Source organism: Panthera leo, chromosome D2 (assembly GCF_018350215.1).
Source record: "Panthera leo isolate Ple1 chromosome D2, P.leo_Ple1_pat1.1, whole genome shotgun sequence".
NCBI classification, from domain to species: domain Eukaryota; kingdom Metazoa; phylum Chordata; class Mammalia; order Carnivora; family Felidae; genus Panthera; species Panthera leo.
In genome coordinates this window covers 29,962,369-29,983,995 of record NC_056689.1, presented here as the reverse complement: position 1 = coordinate 29,983,995, position 21,627 = coordinate 29,962,369, and the positions used below count along the sequence as shown (strand labels likewise).

Genomic DNA, 21,627 nt, shown 5'->3' with positions numbered 1-21,627 from the left:
AATTCAAAAAAAAATTTAAGCCCCAAAGTTGAGTGAATTCTGCTGCTACTGCTGCTAAGAGGGATCAAAGGCAGAGGCCCGTCAGCAAGGGACAGATGTCCAGAGGTGGTGGCCCGCTCCAGAGAGGGAACAGACCTCTGCCCCATGGCCTGGCTATGGCTGGAGCCACTTGGGTCTGGAGCGGAGCCTGGGAGGGTCCCCAAGTGCAAGGCTGGATAGTCTGGAGACCATACACACACGCACACACACACGCACACACACACGCACACACACACACACACACACACACTCACACACAGCAGGGCCACCACGGCTGGCGATCGAGAGCCCTCCTCTGCTTTAATGTGGGACACGCCCCGCCCTGCTGAGCCTAGCCCACCTTCAGGGGCCACACACCTACAGGTGCCCACAGATGCACCAGTGTGTGTGCACTTACACACATCAGCCCCACACAAGGTCGCTCGGAAACGGCATCCCGGCTTCACACAGTGCGTGACACACGTACGCGTGGTGGATGACCAAGAGCGGGTTCCTTGGACAGACCCAGAGCAGCCCCCCAGCGCTCACCACGCCAGCCTCTCTGGGGTTCACAGAAGGGGCGGTGAGCCCCATCCTTGTCCTTAGGGAGTGGGGTCTCTGGACCAGCAGCAGCAGCAGCACCTGAGAACCTGTCAGAAGTGCTCCGAGTCCTGCCTCTGGGGCCTCCTGCGGGGCTACAACTCCCTGCCGCGCTTCTGACGTGCCAGCCCCTGTGCCCTGGGGACCGTCTGTGCATCATCTCATTTAAAACTCACAAACACACCACCGGCCATCACCTTATTTCTCCCATAGTTTTCAGATGAGGAAGCCAAAGTCCAGTGACCTTAAGAGACTTGCCTGGAGTAACCCAGGCGGACCCCAACCCCGCCCAGCCTGCCAGGCGTGTAGCTCCTGGCCTGGGCTAAGTATGAACGAGCCCCCCGCCCCAGGACCACGCCTGCGTGCCAGCCCCCAGCCCTGCCCCCCCTGGTTCCCTCCCTGTCCCCCCGCAGCCGGTCCTGAATCTTTTCTCAAGAGACAAGGCTGGGCCATCCCAGCAGGGGGTGGGACGAGGGGCGGGAGCCAAAGTCACACCTCGTGAGCAAGCCGCACCTCTGCCAAGGCCCTCACCCGCCCTGCCTGGGGGAGCGGCAGGGAGGACAGAGGCTCCGGGGCTGGCAGATGGCAGCACGGTGAGCATGTCCCGGACCCCAGCCCTGCCCGCACCCCACAGCCCGGAGCAAAGCCTGCTGGGCAGCTGACCTGCGGAATGCCAAGGCCACAGCTCTGTGCTCACCTCATCCGACCCAGATGATTTACCAGGATGTTTCCTGCTCTGAAACTGTGCCTTAGATTCTAGATTTGCATGGGACATGTGAGAAGTCTGGCCAGGACATGGGAGTCTGAAATGCGAATGGCTGTGGACCCGGCTGTCTGCTCAGCCTAACCTCATCTCCGCTCGAGGCTTGGGAGTGACCCCCTGTCCCCCCTGACGTGCCTGGCTTTGCACCTACGCCTCTGTCCCCCACATACGCACGCACCCAAGAGGACCCTTCTTCTCTAGCATATCTGGGCAGGGCGTCAGGGCTCAGGAGGAGCGAGGAGTCAGGCCCCTCATCCCAGACCCAGAGGCCGCCATGGCGGCCTGTGATTTTGTGACTGATGCCAACATCTCGCCCGACCTTGAGAGCAACGCCACGGGCATCACGGCCTTCTCCATGCCCGGCTGGCAGCTGGCGCTGTGGGCCACGGCCTACCTGGCCCTGGTGTTGGTGGCCGTGACGGGCAATGCCACGGTCATCTGGATCATCCTGGCCCACCAGAGGATGCGCACGGTCACCAATTATTTCATTGTCAACCTGGCCCTCGCTGACCTCTGCATGGCTGCCTTCAATGCCGCCTTCAATTTCGTCTACGCCAGCCACAACATCTGGTACTTTGGCCGTGCCTTCTGCCACTTCCAGAACCTCTTCCCCATCACGGCCATGTTCGTCAGCATCTACTCCATGACCGCCATCGCCGCTGACAGGCAAGAGGGGGCTGGCGGGGAAGCCGGGGGAAGCTGTCTCACTTTGTCGGGGCTCAGACAGTGCCGGTGACTTGTCCATAGTCACACAGCAAGTTAACAGTCGAACTCAGGGAATTGCCTCCCAACTCAATCACGATCTTAAAGTGTGCATCTGGGGTGCCTGGGTGGCTCAGTCAGTTAAGCATCCGACTTCAGCTCAGGTCACGATCTCGCGGTTCATGGGTTCAAGCCCCGAGTCGGGGCTCTGTGCTGACAGCTCGGAGCCTGGAACCTGCTTTGGGTTCTGTGTGTGTGTCTCTCTCTCTCTGCCCCTCCCCTGCTCACACTCTGTCTCTCTCTGGGTCTAAAAGATGAATAAACCTTAAAAAAAATTTATTTTAGTAAAAATGAATAAATAAATAAATAAAAGTATGCATGTGGGAGACAAAAGAGCACGGAACCAAAGCAGGCAAAGTTAAGGTTAGACCCAAGGAAGAACTTGGCACTGGATGGTTGTTCAAGGCTGTCGGGAGAGAAGGGCCGTGTTTAGGGAACTTCTAGAGTATTCTTCTCTGGAGTTGATCTCTTTTGGCGTCTTTCTTTTACTACAAGGACATGGCTTATACTGTTTTCCTATTCCTAGATAGATTATACTGGGAAGGATTTAATATTGCATGCAGTTACCATACAATTACAATGGGTCCAATTACTTTCCCAATCCTGTTCTCAGGGGGCCGCGGGCTGTGGCCTTCTGCTGAAGGCCGGGAGGGTGGAGGAGTGGAGCCAAATGCAGTCCTTCTGAAGCTGGTTGGGGCAGGCAGGGCACAGTTTGGCCTCAGAAGGGGACTGTGTGACCCTGGGGAAGAATGGTTGGGACAGATAGCAAACAAAAAGGGACACAGAAAGACAGCAGGTGTATGTCCAGGAGGGGCAGGCCTGGGACCCTCAGAGACACAGATCCCTTGTCAGGATGGTTTGAAGGGGCATGAGCCCCGCTGTCCCCTACCACTGCCCACCCCCCCCCCCCCCAGTCTCCATCTCCAGGCGTCTGCCCAGTGACACACAGCAGCTGGCTCTTGTCTGCTCCGGGCTGTTTTTCTATGGAGTTTCCCTAAAGATTTCATTTGAGAAATGTATTTCTACTAATTAAAAATGAAAAGAAAAGTTCGAAAACCATTGGTCTAGGCCACGCTTCTGATTTTGTACCCAGGTCAACAGAGGCCAGAGACAAGCAGGATCGCCAGCAAGTCAGGGTCAGGGCCAGCGGCCCAGAACCCAGACGGCTCAGCTCTCAGGAAGGGGCGTGTCCCTCCTCATCTGACCACACCCCCTGCCCCCGCCAAAAGCACCTCAGTACCCCTGGATGTCTCTGCAAGTCCACTAACAAGTTCTTCTCATTCACTCAACAAATATTCGAGTGCTCCCTCTGTTTCAGGCATTGGGGAATATACACCAGAAGGAAAAATAGTCCTTGAAATCAGGCCTCATGGAACTTGCATTTTAAGGTGGGGAGGGGGGGGAGTCTGGAGACCAGGCAAGAGGCTGGTGAACAATAATCCAGGTGAGAGAGGATAGTAGCTCAGGCCGGGGTGTTAACAGTGAAGCCCCGTCCATTCGTTTCTTCATTCATTCATATGTTCAAGGCCAACTACGTACAGATACTGTTCTGGCCATTGGGGCAAAAAACAGATAAACACGGCTGCCCTGGTGAGAATTTAAATAATAAACACATGAATAAATTGTACGTTGTATTTTGAGGTCATGAGGGCTGTGGAAAAATACCAGGGAGAGGCGAGGGGACCCCAGGTGCCGGGCTGTGTGTTGGGGTGGGGGCAGGCTGGAGCGCTAGACAGGGTGTGGGGTAGGCCCCACTGTGGGGAGGGTTTGGAGCCAGGATGGGAGGAGGTGAGAGAGAGAGCCCTGTGAGCTCTAGGGAAAGATCAATCCAGGGAGAGGGCACAGCGGCAGCAAAGGCCCGTGGCAGGGTGGTGCCTGGTGTGCGTGAGGGGCCCCAGGAAAGACCGTCCTCACCGAGACAGGGTAGAAAAGCTCAGGGGGCACGGAGTCAGCACTCCCCTGGTGCCTAGAACACGCGGATGTCAACTTCCCTGCTTAGGGCAAGGTCATCCTATGGTCCAGACCTTGTCTCCAGGTTCAGATTAACCCCAGAGAGGAAGGCCCAGGGGTCATCCAGGACCAAAGTCACCTCTGGTGCATTTAAAGGACACAAATACATAGGAATAATGGCACTTTCAAGTCCTAAACCCCTGCTGCCTGCAGGCACTTCTCAAGCATCTCATTCCCTTCCCAAGACAACCACAGGGGCTCAAATGACTGTCATCTCACTTTACAGAAGAGGGTGGTTTGAGTCCCTACAGCTGGAAGGTGATGAAGTCAGGATCCACATTTAGATCAAAGCCCCAGAGCTGCCCCTCAACTAACAGAGAAAAAGCTCTCCTCTTTCCCACCCCACCTGCCAGAACAGCAAGGGAACCCCAGCCCCCCAGTTGGCCCGCTGGTCACCTGCCTCATCTGTGGGGAGGAGGCCCCTGAGGAAATGCCACTCCTCTCGTCCTGCTGAGGCACTCAGCCCAGATCCAGGCCATCTTGGGGTAGAGCTGGCCCAGGGCCCGGCCACAGTAAAGGGAGAAGGTCAGTGTCTCAGACAGAGGAAGGAGGGGTCGACAATCATCCAATCCAGATGTGCGTAACTTGTGACCACAGACCGTCACAGAAGTCCCAGGGGTCATCAGCTTCTGTGGGGGTGAAAACTCACTGTTCCAAATGGAGGCAACAAACCACATTTTGCTGGGATTCCAGCAGTGCCTGGGGCCACGTCACCGATAGAAATCACAGATACCTCTGTTGTGCAGAAATCTCCAAGCATCGACTACAGTCGTCACTACTTAAAAATTACCACGGGGGCGCCTGGGTGGCGCCGTCAGTGAAGCGTCCTACTTCAACTCAGGTCATGATCTCGCGGTTTGTGAGTTCGAGCCCCATGATCTCGTGGTTTGTGAGTTCGAGCCCCGCATCGGGCTCCGTGCTGACAGCTCAGAGCCTGGAGCCTGCTTCGGATTCTGTGTCTCCGTCTCTCTCTGTCCCTCCCCCACTCATGCTCTGTCTCTCTCTGTCTCTCAATAATAAATAAATGAAATAAATGTTTTAAAAAATTTTTAAAAAGTTACCACGACAGCAGGGGTGGGGGTGATGCACCTGGGTGGCTCAGTCAGTCGAGCGTCTGACTTTGGCTCAGGTCATGATCTCATAGTTCATGAGTTCTAGTCCTGTGTAAGGCTTGCTGCTGTCAGCTCAGAGCTGGTTTCAGATCCTCTGTCCCCACCACTCTCTGCCCCTCCCCTACTCGTGCTCTCAAAAATAAATAAATATTAAAAACAAATTTATCATCGGTTCCAGACCTGCTGCTAGATCTTGTTTAGTGGGTTGATAAAGAAGCGTGCATATTGCTGTGCCCCAAATCTATTTTATATTTCGCTAACTGTATTCCAGTATAACTGATTGTCTTTGTAATCCTGTGTAATTTATTCACATGAAAACTGTATTCCGAGGAGGGCCCCCCCATCTCGCCCCACACCCTCCCTCTTGTGAGGCGGCAACCAAAGCCCCCGGTCACAGGGCACAGCATAAGAGAAGCAGTGTGGGGTCCCGTGTCTTTGGTGGATGGTGCTCTTTGGATCCTTTGACCTTGGAAGCCGGCGGCTACCCCCAGCTCTCCCTTCCTTGGTCAGGGCCGTGACCCATGAGGCCTCAGCCCCACCAGGCTCCTGGACGTTCCCGCAGCGGCTTCAGAGGTCCCGGGAGCAGAGGGGAACTGCATGACTTGGTTCAGGGCCAGTGCTGCCTCTTCCAGCTGGTTCTTCCCCTTCTGCAAGCCTCAGTCTCCTGATGCAGCAAATGGAGAGAACAACCCCTGCCTGAGATACTCAGGCCAAACAGCAGCTCAAATCCTCAGAGGTTCCCCCAGAGAGAGGCAGGAGCTGAGGAGACAAGCCTGTTTCTGGCCGACTTCTTGGAAGAGGTGACCTTTCACTTGGACTTTAGTGAATCCAGAGTGGAAGGAGAAATTTCAGGCTGAGGAGGAAGAAATGCCCCCTACAGAGGGTCACACAGGCAGGGCTGTTCCTTGACCAGAATGAGCCAGGGAAGGTGCGGGAAGCAGTGGCACAGAAGGTGAGAAAGTAAGTGCGTTGGCCATGTGCAGAGGGCCTTGAATGCCGAGTTTAAAGGTTTGGGCCTGCTGTGTCTGGTAACCTAACCATGTGCCTATTTACATTTGAATTAGTTAAAACTCTGTTCCTCAGTCATATTAGCCACACTTTCAGTGTTCATGGCCATGTGTGGTTATGGCTACTGAACAAGACAGTTTATACATGGAGCATTTCCACCCCTGCAGAAAGCCGACAGGCAGGGCTGGTTTGGGCTGTGTCCGGGAGACTGTCGGGTTCCGCTAAGGTTTCTGAGCAGAAGAGGGACAGCATAGGGCCAAGGGGCCCTGCAGCTTTTGGCAACTGTTTTGAGTGGACTTCCAGTGTGGCCACACCGCCCTCTGGTGGCCATTTGAGAGTAAGTCCGCCCCCAGGGAGGTGATGAGGTGAGGCCTGGCCTGGGGTTTTCGGGCACTGGCTGCTGTGTGGCTGTGGGAGAGTCACCAGCCCAGGTGGCTCTCTGCAGGGGCCCAGCACGGCGTGGGAAATGGGGCTCTGGCCGGGGGGAGGGGTGCCCGCCACTCACACAGCACTCTGCTCACAGGTACGTGGCCATCGTCCACCCCTTCCAGCCGCGGCTCTCAGCCCGCGGCACCAGAGCGGTTATTGCAGGCATCTGGCTGCTGGCCCTGGCCCTCGCCTTCCCCCAGTGCTTCTACTCCACCATCACCACGGACCAGGGCGCCACCAAGTGTGCGGTGGTCTGGCCCGAAGACAATGGCGGCAAGATGCTCCTTTTGTAAGGCCTGGGCCGTGGGGACCATAGTGTGTGTGTGTGTGTGTGTGTGTGTGTGCACGTACAGGTGCAGGTGTCTGTGAGCGCTTGGGATTACGTGAGTACCTGTCTGTGCTAACAGTTTCACTTAGCACGTACCACGTGTTGGGCTTGACATACATGAAGCCACTTCACTCCCCTAACACTACCGGGGACACATGTAGTATTAGTCCCAGGTTTCAAATGAGGACGCTGAAGCCCTAAAAACTAAGTAATAGGCCCAAGGTCCCAGAGCCAGCAGGTGGTGAAACGAGGGTTTAAACCCAGGCGGTCCTGCCTGAGAGCTCACCACTGCCTCCCCACACGGCTACTTAGACAAGGACACGTGCATCCTCAAATGAGGACACGCCCGTGTGCACATGTGCGTGGGACACCGGGTGTGTGGGCACGCGGCTCCCACTGACGTCTGAGCGTGTGTGCGGAAGTGTGCGCGCGCACAGGTGTGTGTTTGGGGGAGGCCACCGCGAATGCTCAGGGTACTGAGGCAGAAAGAAAGGGCAGGTGACCGAGCCGGGGATGTTTTCCGGGGGATGTCTGGTGCCCGCCTCACGCTGAGTGGGCACCACGGGTGGGGGAGACTAGGAAGAAGAACGCAGGCACGGGCCAGCCATTGTGTGACCCTGGGTAAGTCCTTTCCCTTGCTGGGCCTCAGTGTGCCCAGTTCTCACCGCGTGGACCCCCCCCCCCCCCCCATGCGTGGCCTGGCGGTTTAGCAGAGGATAGAGAATTTGCTGAGGTTTTGCAAGTCAGTAGTTGGGGCAGAGTCCTGCCCTGTCCCTCATAGTCACTTGACCTTTCTGACCCTTTGGCTCCTCTCGTAGGCGGTAACTCGGAAGAGAACTCGTTGGAAAGTTGCTGTGAGCATGCGCGAGAAAATGTATATGACGCCGTTAGCGCCGCACCTGGCACGGAACTGGCACCCGCTATGTAGTCGTTGAAGCAGGGGACACATGAAAACAAACGTGGAGGTGGCAGATTTAGTCCAACAGAGGCCCAGCTGCCCCAAGCAGGAGGATGCGGAGGCTTTGGCGGAGGGCTGCCAGGTCACCATGGCAACACAGCCCCCACCCTCCGCCTCCTTTAACACCCCTCCCCCATCGCCCGCCCCTGCACGGTTTCCATCTGCCCCAAGCACCAGCCAGAAGAGGGCCTCGCTGTGGCCTTCAGTGCTAGGCAAGAAGCCTGAGAAGCCTGTTCCCGGGGACTGACGAGTTTTGAGGGCGGCCTCTGCCCTTAACTCTATTCCGCTCCCCGACCCCTGCCCTGCCCCCAAGGGCAAGGTCCCCGTACCGAAGGCTCAGGGAAGGGTGGAGAGAAGAATATTTTGTGACTGACCACTGGGGGGCAGTGTTTCTCCGCCTTAACATACGCCTTTCTGCCTAAGAAGGGGCCCGGAGAGGGGACCAGGAATAATAACTCAGGGCACCCAGCACCAGCTCTCTAGGGATGGTGAGTTCCGACCCTGATTCAGGCGCCAAGAAAAAACAGGAAGGCTACTTCGGTGTTACTTAGAATTCCGTGAGGATTTGGGCAAAGCCTGGTCTTCTGTGTGAGAATGTAGTCTTTGTTCTTGGGTGGGGACACTTGAGGGCTCCACCCTCACAGGCGCACATCCTGGGTGTATCGGAATCTGGTGAAATTACAGATGCCCCCTCCAGGAAAATGCGCATAGATCCCTAAAATCAACACACACACACACACACACAAATCCAGGCAATGAAAGGACGCATTCCTGATCTGGGGCAGGGCCCAGATGACCCCCACAGCCCCTTGGTGCTCCCCTCTGTGTAGGAACCTAGCCCAGGGTGAATTCCTATCCTGAACCGTGTCCCAAGGAAAGGCAACAGAGTGATATCCCTCATACTTGGGAAGGACCTTAGGCATTACAAATGGGGAAACTGAGACTAAGGGAGAGAGCAGACTTGCCTGAGGTCACCCTTAGAAGTTAGAGGCTGACCAAGAACTCAGTTCTGGCTTCACAGAGCTGACCTCTAGTGATAGGGAAATCGTTTTTTGGTAGTGATTAAATCTGTAGAGCTGTTTCATGTGTCACAGACTTTCTGCGCCTCTCTGGGCTCTGTTTCCCTCCAGACACCGAGGCTGGTGGCCCTGCTGATCCCCAAGGTCTATCTAGCTCAAATACTCTGTGACCTCACTGCTCCTCCCTGCCCTTACTTGCTCCACAGCAGGACTAGCTGAGGAGCCCGGGGTCTGGCAGTCCCCAAGAGCAAGCAAGCAGAATTCTAAAATTCTTTTAGGGAAGACATTTGCTGGAGCCACCAGCTCCCCTCCCTCTCGGTGGCAGCACCTCTCGAAACCGGCCGGCACACGGGTCATGGGGGGTGGGGGCCTTGGGAACACTTCAGCCCTCGCAGGAAAAGGTCACGTGGCAAGGCCACGGGTCTCAGGCCCTTTCACGAGGTGCCCCCACCCAGGCCCTGTTGGAGACGAACTGCAGCGTCACTCAGACACTGGCGTGGCCAGCACACATCTCCTTCACACCATCTTTCCAAAAGGAAGAGACACGGCTCAACACAGCCCAGCTTGCTCTCCACGGGGGCTAGATGAGGAAACGTCAGTGGCATTCGGGGCCACTTGCTCGAAGGTGGTGCGAGAGAAGGTCTGCTGGCATGAGCCATGTTCCCAACCCAATGCTGATGGGCAGGGAGAGATGACCAATGTCGTGTAGTGACTCTGTTGTCGCTGCCCCGTTCCCTGATAAGGCTGCCGGTGCAGGGTGGAAGCATGTCAACTCCAGAAAAATCTACGTCTCCAGACAGACAGATGCAGATACAGACTATATATATAATCTATCTAATACAGGTGCACATACACATGTCATATATACGCAGGATTCTGGAAGAAAATAGTCCAAATTATTACCGTGGTGAGGATGCAATGAGTTATTTTACTTCCTCCTTTGTGCTTAATGGCATTTTAAATGTTAAACAAATGTATTATTTGGTTAACTTTTTCATTCCTAGCTATTTCCTTTTTTGGTAGTATTTGTCACCTGGAGGGACGCAGGGGAGAAAACGCTGGTGTCTCTTTTGCAGCAAGGGAAGCCCTCTTTGGGCATAAATGCTAGCCCGTGTTGCCTTTTTAAAATTTTTAAGTTAAATCAAGGCTTGGGAGGTGGTCCAGGGTGGTTAGCCCAGAGTTGGCTTAGGGACGCTCGCGGGGTCCGGGGGACTGAGCGCTGACGGATGCCGAAGTCGCCCCCGGGCCGTCCCGTGCCCAGGCCTTTGGCTCTCCCTCCAGGTACCACCTCATGGTGATCGCCCTCATCTACGTGCTGCCTCTCGTGGTGATGCTCTTCGCCTACAGTGTCATCGGCCTCACGCTCTGGAGACGCGAGGTCCCCAGGCACCAGACGCACGGCGCCAGCCTGCGCCACCTGCAGGCCAAGAAGAAGGTGGGCGCCGGGGGCGGTGCTCGGCGGGGGGCGGTGCCTCTGCCCTCACTCTGTTCCGCTCCCCCCCCCCCCATGTCCGGCCCCCAGAAGGTCTCAAAGCTCCTGTCTGGGCCCCGCCTCGGGGCCTCACCCTTCCGGGCTCGCAGCCCGCCCCTGCGGGGGGTGCGGGTGAGAACAGGATCCACCCTAACTTGCCCGGTCCCCAGTCCCTGAACAGAGCCTGAGTTAGTTCTTCCCGGGAGGACAGCTTGCCTTTGGCCTTTGGCCAAATACGAAGTTAAAGGAACTTCCCAGAATGTCACGAGAATCGGAGAATCCTAAAACCCCACGGAATTTCAGATACTCCCAAGAATCTTAGAATAATAAATTCTCAGAACAGACGTTTTGAGAAATCGTAATGTTGAATTTAAGAAGCCCCACAAAAGCACAGGAGGCTCCCGTATAGAATCACAGGAGAATTCTCAAATGTTGGAACTGGAGACCTCCGAGCTCTTGGAGACTGGGTTGGAGTCCAGCTGTATCCAGTCTGCATTCCATTTCCAACCCAAGGGCCGGCGTGCCCCCTCCTCCTGCCATTCAGGGCCCCCCCCAAGGAGTCTGTGATTCAGACCTCCTCCCGTCTCTCCCAAAGCTGATCTTTGCCGTGGCCCCTTCCTGTTAGGCATCCAGGGGGAGGTAATGGTTAATCCCATCATGTATCAGGTCAAAGTCTCATGTCTTTGAGGCTTCATGTCTGCTACTAGGCATTTTTCACAGGGCAATTCAGGGAGGTGATGGGATATGGGACACCATCTGAATGTCCCTCCTCATGAAGAGCTGGCCTCCACTTGCCCTCCATTCCCCCTGGGGTACTGGCCCACACTCAGGAGGGCCTGCAGAGACCAGGCCGGGAAGGAAGAAAGGTCAGGGAGCAGGCCCCCGGGCAGAGGCTGGGGTCCCCGACTAGAGTCTCACTACCTACGGATAGAAGGGCTGTGGCAGACACAGATCCCAGGCAGAGGGGCACCTGGGAACCCCTAGCTGGCAGAGGGGAGCCCCCCCAAGGATGGGGTTAAGAGCTAGAGCTCACCCACCGTCCAGGGAGGGGAGCTGCTCTGAGTCAGGGGTCGGGACACCTGCTAGAGGAGGTGGCCACTGAGCTGGGCCTCAAGGACTTGAGGACAGCAGTGTGGGCAGAGGGGCGGGCCTGAACAAGAGCCCCGAGGTGCAGAGCCCGGGAGTCAAGGCGGTGTGTGTTCCAGGGGACTCGAGGGCTTCCCAAACTGGCCTGAGGGGTGCCCTGCTGCCACCCTTGGAGGGTTGGGGGGGGGCAGGGGGCTTCCAGGCTGAGGAGTGACCTGAGCCTCTCCCGGCCCAGTTTGTGAAGACCATGGTGCTGGTGGTGGTGACCTTTGCCGTCTGCTGGCTGCCCTACCACTTCTACTTCATCCTGGGCAGCTTCCAGGAGGACATCTACTACCACAAGTTCATCCAGCAGGTGTACCTGGCGCTCTTCTGGCTGGCCATGAGCTCCACCATGTACAATCCCATCATCTACTGCTGCCTCAACCACAGGTGAGCCCTTGGCCCTCTCCTCAGCCCTCAGGGCCCCACGGCCCGGCCTGGTCGCATCTGGGCATCCCTGCACAGCTTGAGCCTGCGCCCCTCGCCCCCACAGGAGGTTGCCATCCCCCCGGTGAGCCCACCGTTCAGTCCTCGCTCGGGTCTGGGCCTGGCTTGAGCCCCACCTCCTCGCCAAAGCCTCGCCCCATTGCCCAGGCCCTAGTTCCTACCGTTGGTCTGTTCCTGCTCTCTCTTCTGAGCCTACATTTGGGACGAGGAGAAGAGAGAAGGGACAGAGATGGAGGGAGTAGGGTCAGAGAGAGGCCAAAAGGCAGAGAGGGAGGAAGGAGCCGGGTAAAGGAGGTGGGGACTTATTCTGCCCTGACATTTTTAAGAGCTTTCTGCAATGACGAAGAGCCAAGGACTTTCCTTGGGCCAGGTGAGCAGCACCAACCCCACAGTAGGAAGAGCTCAGTCGGGGCCTCAGGGCCAGGACTGGAGAGAGAGCAGGCTGCTCCCTGGGTAGGTTACAGTGCATTTCCTGCCCTCAAAGGGCAGGAGGAGTGACCTTGGCAGTCAGCCAGGGAGGAAGGCACCAAGTTCTTACTCCTCCCTCAGACACACCTGGTGCTCCCAGCCCTGTACGTCTGGGGAATTGGAGGCCCACAGAGGGACTGGTGTTTGCTCTGGGGCCCTAGGGGAGGTGGAAGGCGGTGGCCCAGGTAGGAACCCAGCACCCAGGTGCCCTGCTGCAGAGTGGGCTCGTCAGGCTCAGGAATCCCTGAGGGAGGGTCAGGTAAGAGGAGATGAGAGGTGGACAGGGAGGCCTGGTCTCAACCAGACAGTGACGTCGGGCAAGGTTGGGCCTCTGTGTTCATGACTTTTACCACCCGCTGCCCATGTGTCCAGGTCACTCGTGATGCCATCAGGGTCTTTGTTGCTCAGATATCCCACGTGCCTAGGGCGGGCCGGAAGGAAGTGAGAAAATTCTGGGTTTTTTTTGTTTGTGTGTGTGTGTGTGTGTGTGTGTGTGTGTGTGTTTAATGGGTGACAAAACCCTCCACTGTCCACGGAGAGGTAAAAAGTAGATAATAGGAGGAAGGGAGGTGTTATCCCCATTTTACAGATGAGGAAATGGAGCCTCAGAAAGGAAGACTCCTGAACTGTATACACAAAGCAACAGGGCCAGGATTGCATGTATCTCCAAGGCCTGTAACCTTAACACCACACCACACATTTCCCTTGAGGCAGCTTATAGAAGAGCTTGGAGACAGGGACTGTCACATCAGGGAGGGGCCCCCAGCACCGCGTGTCTGTGCAGTGGTCACTCCCCTGTTACCCAGTGACAGTCCCTGAGAGTCTGAACAACTCCCCAGGCTCTACGCATTTCTGAAATAACCTCAGAATCTTCAGTAGTTGGTGACACTAGCTCTAGAGCAGGACCGGTGCTCCTGGCAGCAGCCTTCATTCATTCACAATACGCTCACAAGTGGCTACATGTGCCCGCACTGTTCCAGGCACCTGGGACACACCAGTGCGCGAAAGCAGATGATTCCTTCCCTCGAGACGCTCACATGCTAGTGGGGAGACAGACAATAAGCAAGCGTAATGAGTCCGTGAGTCACACAGTGTATCAGGTGGGAAGTTCTAGGGGAAAGAGGAAAACCAGAGCTGGGGAAGGGACGGCAGGAAGTGCCGGGGGAGCGCCGCGTTACAGGATGGTCAGAGTAGGCCTTATTGAGGCCTAGCTGTCTGGGGAAGGACTCCGAGCGGAGGGAACAGCCAAGGCAAGGTCCTGCGGTGGAGATAAGGACTTGGGCCGCTACTCTGCCGAGAGGAGCCCAGCGGAGCTGAGTTGGAGAGACGCGTACTCTGACTTGCCTTTTAAAAGAATCGGCCTGGCAGCGCGTTGGAACGGGACGACCGCGGGGCGGGCAGAGCAGCAGGGGATGGGGAGGCTGTTGCAGGGATCCAGGTGAGAGACGGGGGTTTCAGACTGGGGTGACAAGTAGTCAGAGTCTGGATGTTACTAAGGTAGAGCCAACAGAATGATGGAGGGGAGGCGGCATGTGAGAGAAGGCAAGGACGGACGGCTCCGGGTTCTGGGCATGAGCAGCCGGAAGGACGGCCACGGGGGCAGGGGTGGGAGGGGAGGAGGGGGAGCTCCGGGTGGGACATGCTGGGTGTGGGCGGAAGGGGCAGAGGCCGAGAAGCTCCCACAATAGAGACATTTATTGGGCCCCCCGCCCCATGGAATCTTACAGAGCTACAAGGTGAGGAACCAAAGTCAGGCCTGCTCTTCTGGAACATGGAACCCTGTGTCTCCTGGGCTGTCACCCAGGGTCTCACTGATTTCTGCTCCTCTCTGACAGGCCAGTGTTCTCTGCCAGCCCATTTCCTCCATTGTCTGCTCCCCCTTCTTTTTCTTTTTTTTTTTTTAATGTTTTTATTATTTTTGAGTGATATAGAGACAGAGCATGAGCCGGGGAGGGGCAGAGAGAGAGGGAGACACAGAATCTGAAGCAGGCTCCGGGCTCCGAGCTGTCAGCACAGAGGCTGATGCGGGGCTTGAACTAGGGAACTAGTGAGATCATGACCCAGGCTGAAGTCGGTCGCTTAACAGACTGAGGCACCCAGGTGCCCCTGTCTGCTTCCCCTTCTAATTTAGATTTTAGTGTGGTCATGGGGAGAATTCTTTTTTAAGCAAATATACCCAAACTGGGATTTTCTTTCAAAGCAGCCCCCTTGGGAGAGCGTCTTTACTGCACCCAACACTGCCAAAGCCCAGATTTCTTAAGACTCCTCTAGAAAACTCCTTTAGGGGCCAATTAACAAGTCAAACAAAAAAACTCTGTTGTTTCTTTAAATCGTATTTGGTTTCTTTTTGTCTGTAATAACAAATGGTCTGATTTGGCTTCGTCACCCACTTCGGTCACTAGACTTAGCTCCAGATTACTTCTGGATGTTTCCAAAAATCAAATCCGCTGAGGAGTGTGTCTCCCAAGAGATAGTGAACCATGATAGGCAATTAGGAGAGCACAAAATTCCCATGATAGGCAATGAGGAGAGCAGGGCAGTTCCTGTAACTGCCCCCTCACCCCTCTGCTCCACGTGACCCTCTGTCTCTCAGGTTTCGCTCCGGATTCCGGCTTGCTTTCCGTTGCTGCCCATGGGTCACGGCGACTGAGGAGGATAAGATTGAGCTGACTCACACTCCATCCCTCTCTGTGAAGGTCAACAGGTGTCACACTAAAGAGACTTTTTTCATGGCTGGGGACACAGCCCCCTCCGAGGCTACCAACGGGCCGGCCGGGGGCCCCCAAGACGGGCTGCCTACTGAACCCTGAAGCCTTGTGCCTGGCTGCTGGGTCAGGCTTCGCACCCTTTGAGAAGTAGCCAGTTGAGAGGTCCAGATCTGAAAGTCTGACCCCCGCCCCAGGCTTCAGCACATCCGTGGAAAGACAAGATGGGGCCAGGAACTCTGCAGTGGGTGCTAACTCTTGAGAGGGCCCAGTCACCCCTGACCGTGCTTCACGGCAGCCAGGAAGAGTCAAAGAAGACGGTGTAAGCTAACGCTGGTCTAATCCAGGTGCCGCACGCCCCGAAGTCTTCCTGGAGCACACAACTTAATGAGTGGACTGGATCCGGTATAAAAGAAACGCGGCAACTGTGATAAAAGGCAACCGACTTCCAGCGTTGGGGTAACAGGGAGTTCCGGGTACCGTGGCAGCTGGAGGGCCAAGGGGACAGCTGCCGATCAGCTCCGGACAAATGTCGCCGTGTGCTAATGGGGGCCCACGGTTGCCAGACCTTCTAAATCTCTCGAGACACGCCAGAAATCCAAACTTGTGGGGCTTCCAGACTTGTATGTACAGTTTGGCTCACGTTTTTATAAATATTGGTTAAACCAAACTGAACACCCGTGGGCAGCACCCACTGATTTATGATCAGGCTACGGACACAGGGAGGAAGCTTCTTATTTTGCAAAGGCTGTGAGTGGATCCGACCGGGGCTTCTCTGCTTCAGCATCTGAACGCAGATCCAGCTCAGTGGAGGTGGTGGTTGAGTCAAAAGGAGCCTCAGCTGCGTTGCCTCAGACCAGTCACCATGAACTAGCATGCCAAACACGTGTTAAGTGCTTCATAAACAGTCACCGTGATTTTTCTCAACACCAAGCCGGCGATTTCACACGAATGCCTCCAGGAAGTGGGCACCAGCCTTCACCCTCGCTCCAGCAACAAGAAGGTGACTGGCAGAGAACGCCGACCATCTCGACTCCCAGAGAGCTCCAGGCCCGGCCCAGTCCACCGCAAGGACATCCTTCTCCCCGCTTGCCGACTCACCCTGCACACCCCCCGCCCCTCCGGAAGAACCACATAACGCTGTAAATGCACAGCAAGAGAGTTTAATGCCGTGTTGCCCACAAAGATCACTGTGCCATAGGGACTGGCAGCACCAAATAAAGGGACTCCGCTCTTGACATGCCAAGGGAACGTGCAGTTAGTCCTGGAGGAAGCCACGTAGGGCTGGAGTCGTGGCTTGGGAGAATCACGTGGCACCTCGATCACCAGGTGCGGACCGATGTGGGATCTGTTGATGAGCCGTGGGGTAGAACAGCAACCTCAAGGTTGAGGTCGGGTAGGGGTGGAAGGGTCAGAGGAGGATCAACTTCCTGGAGAAGGGATTCATTAAAAGTGAGAGAGGAGGACAACGCGGGCAACCTGCTAGCCCGGGCCTGCTGTGAGACTTCATCTGCGCTGGAACAGGGGGCCTACATCGTCTGTTCTCTTGGCAGAGGGTGACCAAGGGCGGGGTCTCCCTGGGGATGGCAGTAGGGAGACCAGAGTTGCACTGTCCTCTCATTAAAGCCAAACAGCCTCTGGAAGGCCCTGGGGTACAGAGGCTTTCCATCGCTCTACCTTCTTAAAGGTGCGGGGGTGGGACCCTGGGCCGGGGCAGGAGGTGGCCAGGCAGGTGCTGGAAAACAAGGGGAGAGGCTAGTTCTGTCACCCTTGCAGAGAGTAGAGGTGGTTGTCCCAGAAGAAGGCTGGGGGGCTGAAGAACATGATCTTCACGTCAGACTCTTCCCCCGACCCAGAATCCCCAGGGCTTGGTGTTCACTGCCTCCCCCACCCCGTGTCCTCCCCGCTCTCCAGCCATCAAGCATCACTCGGGTCTTTGAATTGGTACAAAGTTTACTAGGTCATACAACATGGCTCACAAAAGCAATGGGAAATTCCAATGGGGGCACTGTTTGTCGGTTTGGTTCCTTTTACCCAAAGGAGACGAGACATTTACCCGCAGAACTGCCCACCTCCCCCCCCGCAACAAGACAGACAGAATGCAAGACTGTCACGGCATGGCTCTGACCAGTTCCACGGACACACGATTCAGTGGCACTGACACGTCTTGAGGGCAACCTCGGGACGCCAGACAGCAGTGGGCGCTGGGACGGGAGGAAGCAGCTAAGGTTCCCCCGGGGAGGGAGTCCCGGCAGTGTCTGCTGGTGATAATACGTTTCACACAGGGGATGTGTCCCCAAGGACGGGCTGCGGAGGCCCAGGAGGCCTGCCAGATGGTGCGACTTTTCACCTTGGGCCAATAAATAACTCTGTAGGACGAATGCAGAAACTGGAAACGGACGCCACTAAACTTCACACACGGGGAGCGTACGACCGGGTAGAAATCGGATCATGCAGAGTGGCGGGGGCAGACGAGGAGGGGCCGGAGTGGGGAGAGATTATCGACAGCACGCGCTCTATTTTGTACCCTACGTTATGCGCCATTAGTTGGCTTGGGTCTCCCTCCCCGCTGCGGCGAGGCGGGCCCTGGCGCCGGGGTCTCCCGGCACAGCGCGCTGGGAGGGACAGGGGGTCGCCGCCTGAAGAGAGGAGCGCTGGAAGGACAGCAGGCCGGGGGCCGGTACTCTTAGCTGCTCGCTTCTTCCCGGAGCCGGACGCCCACGGCCGTGATGAGGGCAGCCCCCTTGCCACTGCCGTCTTCGGACAGGAGGAAGGACACGTTGCAGTTTGGTGACAGCTCCTGCACGGTTTGGTGCATGATTCTCGAGAAGCTGGAAGAGACAACACACAGAGGAGAAGGGTAGGTGGAGAAGAGGAGAAGGGACGCTGGACCCGCGCGGAGACGCTACGGGACCCTAGCGAGAAGGGGACACGCGAGGTGGCTCCTTGACAACGGTCGGGACGACCGTGGATTTGCAGCCAATCCCGCCACCGCAGTGTTCAGCCGGGAGGAACTTCCGAGAGTCCAAAAATAAGCGACCGTACGTCTCGCCAGGGCCAGGCTGAAGTGGCTCAGGGCAGCGGAGTGCCCAGAGGGGGTCCCACTGCCCTCTCTGGAACACCGCCAGGGCCCGTCCGGCACCTTAGCCTCGTGATTTTCAGTCCCGCCGATGGCTGTCACCCCCTGAGGAAGGTGACACTTGGCAGAGCGAAGCACCGAAGCACAGCTTCGGACACAGGTGCGGATGGAGCAAGTCCCAGGCCGCGGCCACGACGTGAGCGGCTCACGCCTGCCCTGACTCGGGCGAAGTTGCTTCTAAGTAGAGTGACGCTGCGGCCCGGCTTACCCGGGACGGCCCCAGTGTGATCATTAGCGGCACCCTCTTGGCCGGCGAAAGCACCCCGGTTTAGGCAATAAGTAATACGGTCGCTCTGTTCGTAAGAGCCAAGCTTTGGGAAGTGAGGTAGATCGAAGGGCAGGTGGGGCCAAACATCCTCCTTGACCACGGGGTCTCAGACCCGTGACCGTAACGAGGCCGCTCCGCACCCCTCTCTTCCCTACAAAGCCCAGAGCCGACACGAACCCCTTCCAAGCCTCTCGAGAAGCTGATCGGGCAGGGGACCGTGACAGCGGGCCCTCCTCCCTCTGTCCTTCACACCCTCCCCCCACTTCCCAAACACGGCCTCCTGGCCGGGCGGCGGCTACCCAGGCTGAGGGGGGTGAGCCCACCCCGACCCTTACCTCACACTCTGCCTGACTGAGGAGGGGCCCAGGAGGAGTGGGGAGAGGGATATGCCATGCCGCTGGCGACAGACCGAGCGAAGCCACTCCTCTCCAAGGATCTCGGTTAAACTTCAGAGCAGCTCGTTACCTGGCCCCAGACAAAGCCGGGTCCCTGGATGCACAGCCCTCAGGCCGGCCGTGTCCTGGCGAGGAACTTTCCTGATGGGACTCACTCACATCCCGGTGTCCCACAACCATCGGGACCACTCACCAGCCCAGGAACCTCTGCCCACCCAACCGGAAGGAAGCCCCACTCACTGCGGATGAAGCTTGTAGAGTGTTCCATCCACCCCCACAGTCACACTGAGATGGTCCAGCCCTCTGTTCTCGCGGATCTTGTCCACCACGGCGGCCATGCCCGCACCGCACAGCTGCGCGGCCCGTTTGGACACCACCCCGCACACGGTCTTGACGAGGATACTGTCGTCACAGGTGCTATTCAGGCCCAGCTGCTGGAGGATGGCCCGGACCTGGAGCAGTGCTAATCGGTCACTGTGGTGGACAAAAGCCAGGGGGGCTGGATGAAGCGGGACCCCCCAGAGCAGCCGGGGAGCCCACTCCAGAGGACCGGCCCCGAGTCACTGTGCTTACCACGAATAGGGTCGTGGGGGCTTTCTTCCTCCAAAATAACTTTTGTTTATTTTTAAATAACAAAAGTGTCACACGTGAAACTGTAGAATATTTGGCAAATAGAGAAAAATAAAACTTGGAAAATTAAAACTATCCACCACACCAGGGGCAATTCTATTAACATTTGAACGTATTTCCTTCCTTCCGATCTACTTTTTTTTTTTTAATGTTTGTTTACTTTTGAGAGAGACAGACACAGAGTGCGAGTCGTGGGGGGGGGGGGGGGCAGGGGTGCAGAGAGAGAGGGAGACACAGAACGGGAAGCAGGCTCCAGGCTCCGGAGCTGTCAGCACAGAGCCCGACGCGGGGCTCGAACTCACAGACCGGGAGATCATGACCTGAGCCGAAGTCGGCCGCTTAACCGACCGAGCCACCCAGGTGCCCCCAATCTACTTTTCCTAAATATCACTATCTTTGTTCTTACAATATGCAAAATGGGCTTATCTTTTATATGTGATTTTCTTGCCGACTTTTTTCCTACTTCACACATGTGAGCAACTTCCCACATCCTTATCTGCGAACAGGACTGGAAACAGTGCCGTGGCCTTCCACTCTGGGGACTCACCCTCATTTATTTAGTCAGGTTAGAGAAACTTGACGTTGTTTGCAATTCTCTGCTATCGTGGAGTAACACTCAGACAAAGTTTCCCATTTACAAATCTTTGTGTGCAACTCTGATTTCTCCCTTAGGACACGTTTTTGGGTCAAAGGGATTTTGACACATATTGCCAAGTGCCTTTCAGGAGGTTGCATCAATTTCTTTTTTTTCTCTCCCTCCAGCTGAGTTTTGGCTGTACTTGTCCCCACTGGAAAGGATCATTTTTAAAAACATGGTAATGGGGGCGCCTGGCTGGCTGAGTCGGAAGAGCACGTGACTCTTGATCTCTGGGTTGTGAATTTGAGCCCCGTGGTGGGTGTAGAGATTACTATAAATAAATAAGTTTTTAAAAAGGTGGTAATGGCATGATACTGTAGTTTGATCTGAGCTCTTCTATTAGAAAGAATGACTTGGGGCGCCTGGGTGGCTCAGTCGGTTGAGCATCCGACTTCGGCCCAGGTCATGATCTCGAGGTCCGTGGGTTCGAGCCCTGCGTCGGGCTCTGTGATAACCGCCAGAGCCTGGAGCCTGTTTCAGATCCCGTGTCTCCCTCTCTCTGACCCTCCCCTGTTCATGCTCTGTCTCTCTCTGTCTCAAAAATAAATAAACATTAAAAAAAATAATTTAGAAAGAATGACCGTTTTTTAAAAATGCGTTTCTTGGCCACATGAACTACCTGTTAGGTCAAGGATAGTTGGGATATTTGTCTTGTTATTATTAAATTGAAAGAGATGACAGTGACCAACAAGGGTGGTAAGAGCAGCCAGCCTTTTTTGAGGACGTAGCACACGACAAATGCTTTACATACATCACCTCGTTTTCTCTTAACAACCCACTGACACATGTAGCGTTATTCCTATTTTAAATATGAGGAGGGGCGCCTGGGTGGCTCAGTCAGCTGGGCGTCCGACTTTGGCTCAGATCATGATCTCGCGGTTTGTGAGTTCGAGCCCCACATTGGGCTGACAGCCTAGAGCCTGGAGCCTGCTTCAGATTCTGTGTCTCCCTCTCTCTCTGCTCCTCCCCCACTCATGCTTTGTCTCTCTCTCTCTCTCTCTCTCTCTCTCTCCCTATCAAAAATAAACATTAAAAAAATTTAAAGATGAGGCAACTGAGGCTGGGTGAAACTGAGTAACTCACTCAAAGCACATATAGCCAGTGCAACACAGCGGGTCTCAAGACCGGTTCTGCCGAAGCTCCCCCCACCATGCCCCCACTCTGCATCTTGTCATTCATGGTGCAAATGGGTTCCTTAGTTTGCTCTTTGCCTTTTAAGTTTGGTTGCCATTTTTCTCTTTTTTTGGAGAGGGGGGGGTGCAAGTGAGCAAAGAGCAGAGAGAGAGGGGGAGAGAGAGAATCCCACACAGGCTCCACACCGTCAGCAAGGAG

General features: G+C 55.9%; 2 protein-coding genes across 3 annotated transcripts in view; one reads left to right on the top strand and one right to left on the bottom strand.

Annotated features, from left to right (window-relative positions):
- Positions 1-1,655: 1,655 nt before the first annotated feature.
- TACR2 (tachykinin receptor 2) lies at positions 1,656-16,787 on the top strand. The gene is made up of 5 exons (XM_042907418.1): positions 1,656-2,047; positions 6,797-6,991; positions 10,289-10,442; positions 11,800-11,996; positions 15,115-16,787. Exons 1-5 carry the CDS (start codon positions 1,656-1,658, stop codon positions 15,329-15,331), a joined length of 1,155 nt encoding a protein of 384 aa, XP_042763352.1. The 3' UTR covers positions 15,332-16,787.
- A 374-nt stretch (positions 16,788-17,161) lies between these two features.
- The window catches only part of HK1 (hexokinase 1), an 88,230-nt gene continuing 83,764 nt past the window's right edge, over positions 17,162-21,627 (bottom strand). For both annotated transcript variants that reach the window (XM_042907415.1, XM_042907416.1), the window contains 2 exons: positions 19,269-19,502; positions 17,162-18,057 (listed from right to left, as the gene is read on the bottom strand). In XM_042907415.1, coding sequence (XP_042763349.1) covers positions 17,913-18,057; positions 19,269-19,502 — 379 coding nt within the window. In that variant the 3' untranslated portion in view covers positions 17,162-17,912. The remainder of the gene's footprint in view (positions 18,058-19,268; positions 19,503-21,627) is intronic.

Excerpts from the sequence above, each read along its gene's own strand:
- TACR2 (XM_042907418.1), top strand. The coding sequence starts at position 1,656 with ATGGCGGCCTGTGATTTTGTGACTGATGCCAACATCTCGCCCGACCTT. Across the intron at positions 2,048-6,796 it reads ACCGCCATCGCCGCTGACAG|GTACGTGGCCATCGTCCACC; the intron begins GCAAGAGGGGGC and ends CTCTGCTCACAG. Across the intron at positions 10,443-11,799 it reads ACCTGCAGGCCAAGAAGAAG|TTTGTGAAGACCATGGTGCT; the intron begins GTGGGCGCCGGG and ends CTCCCGGCCCAG.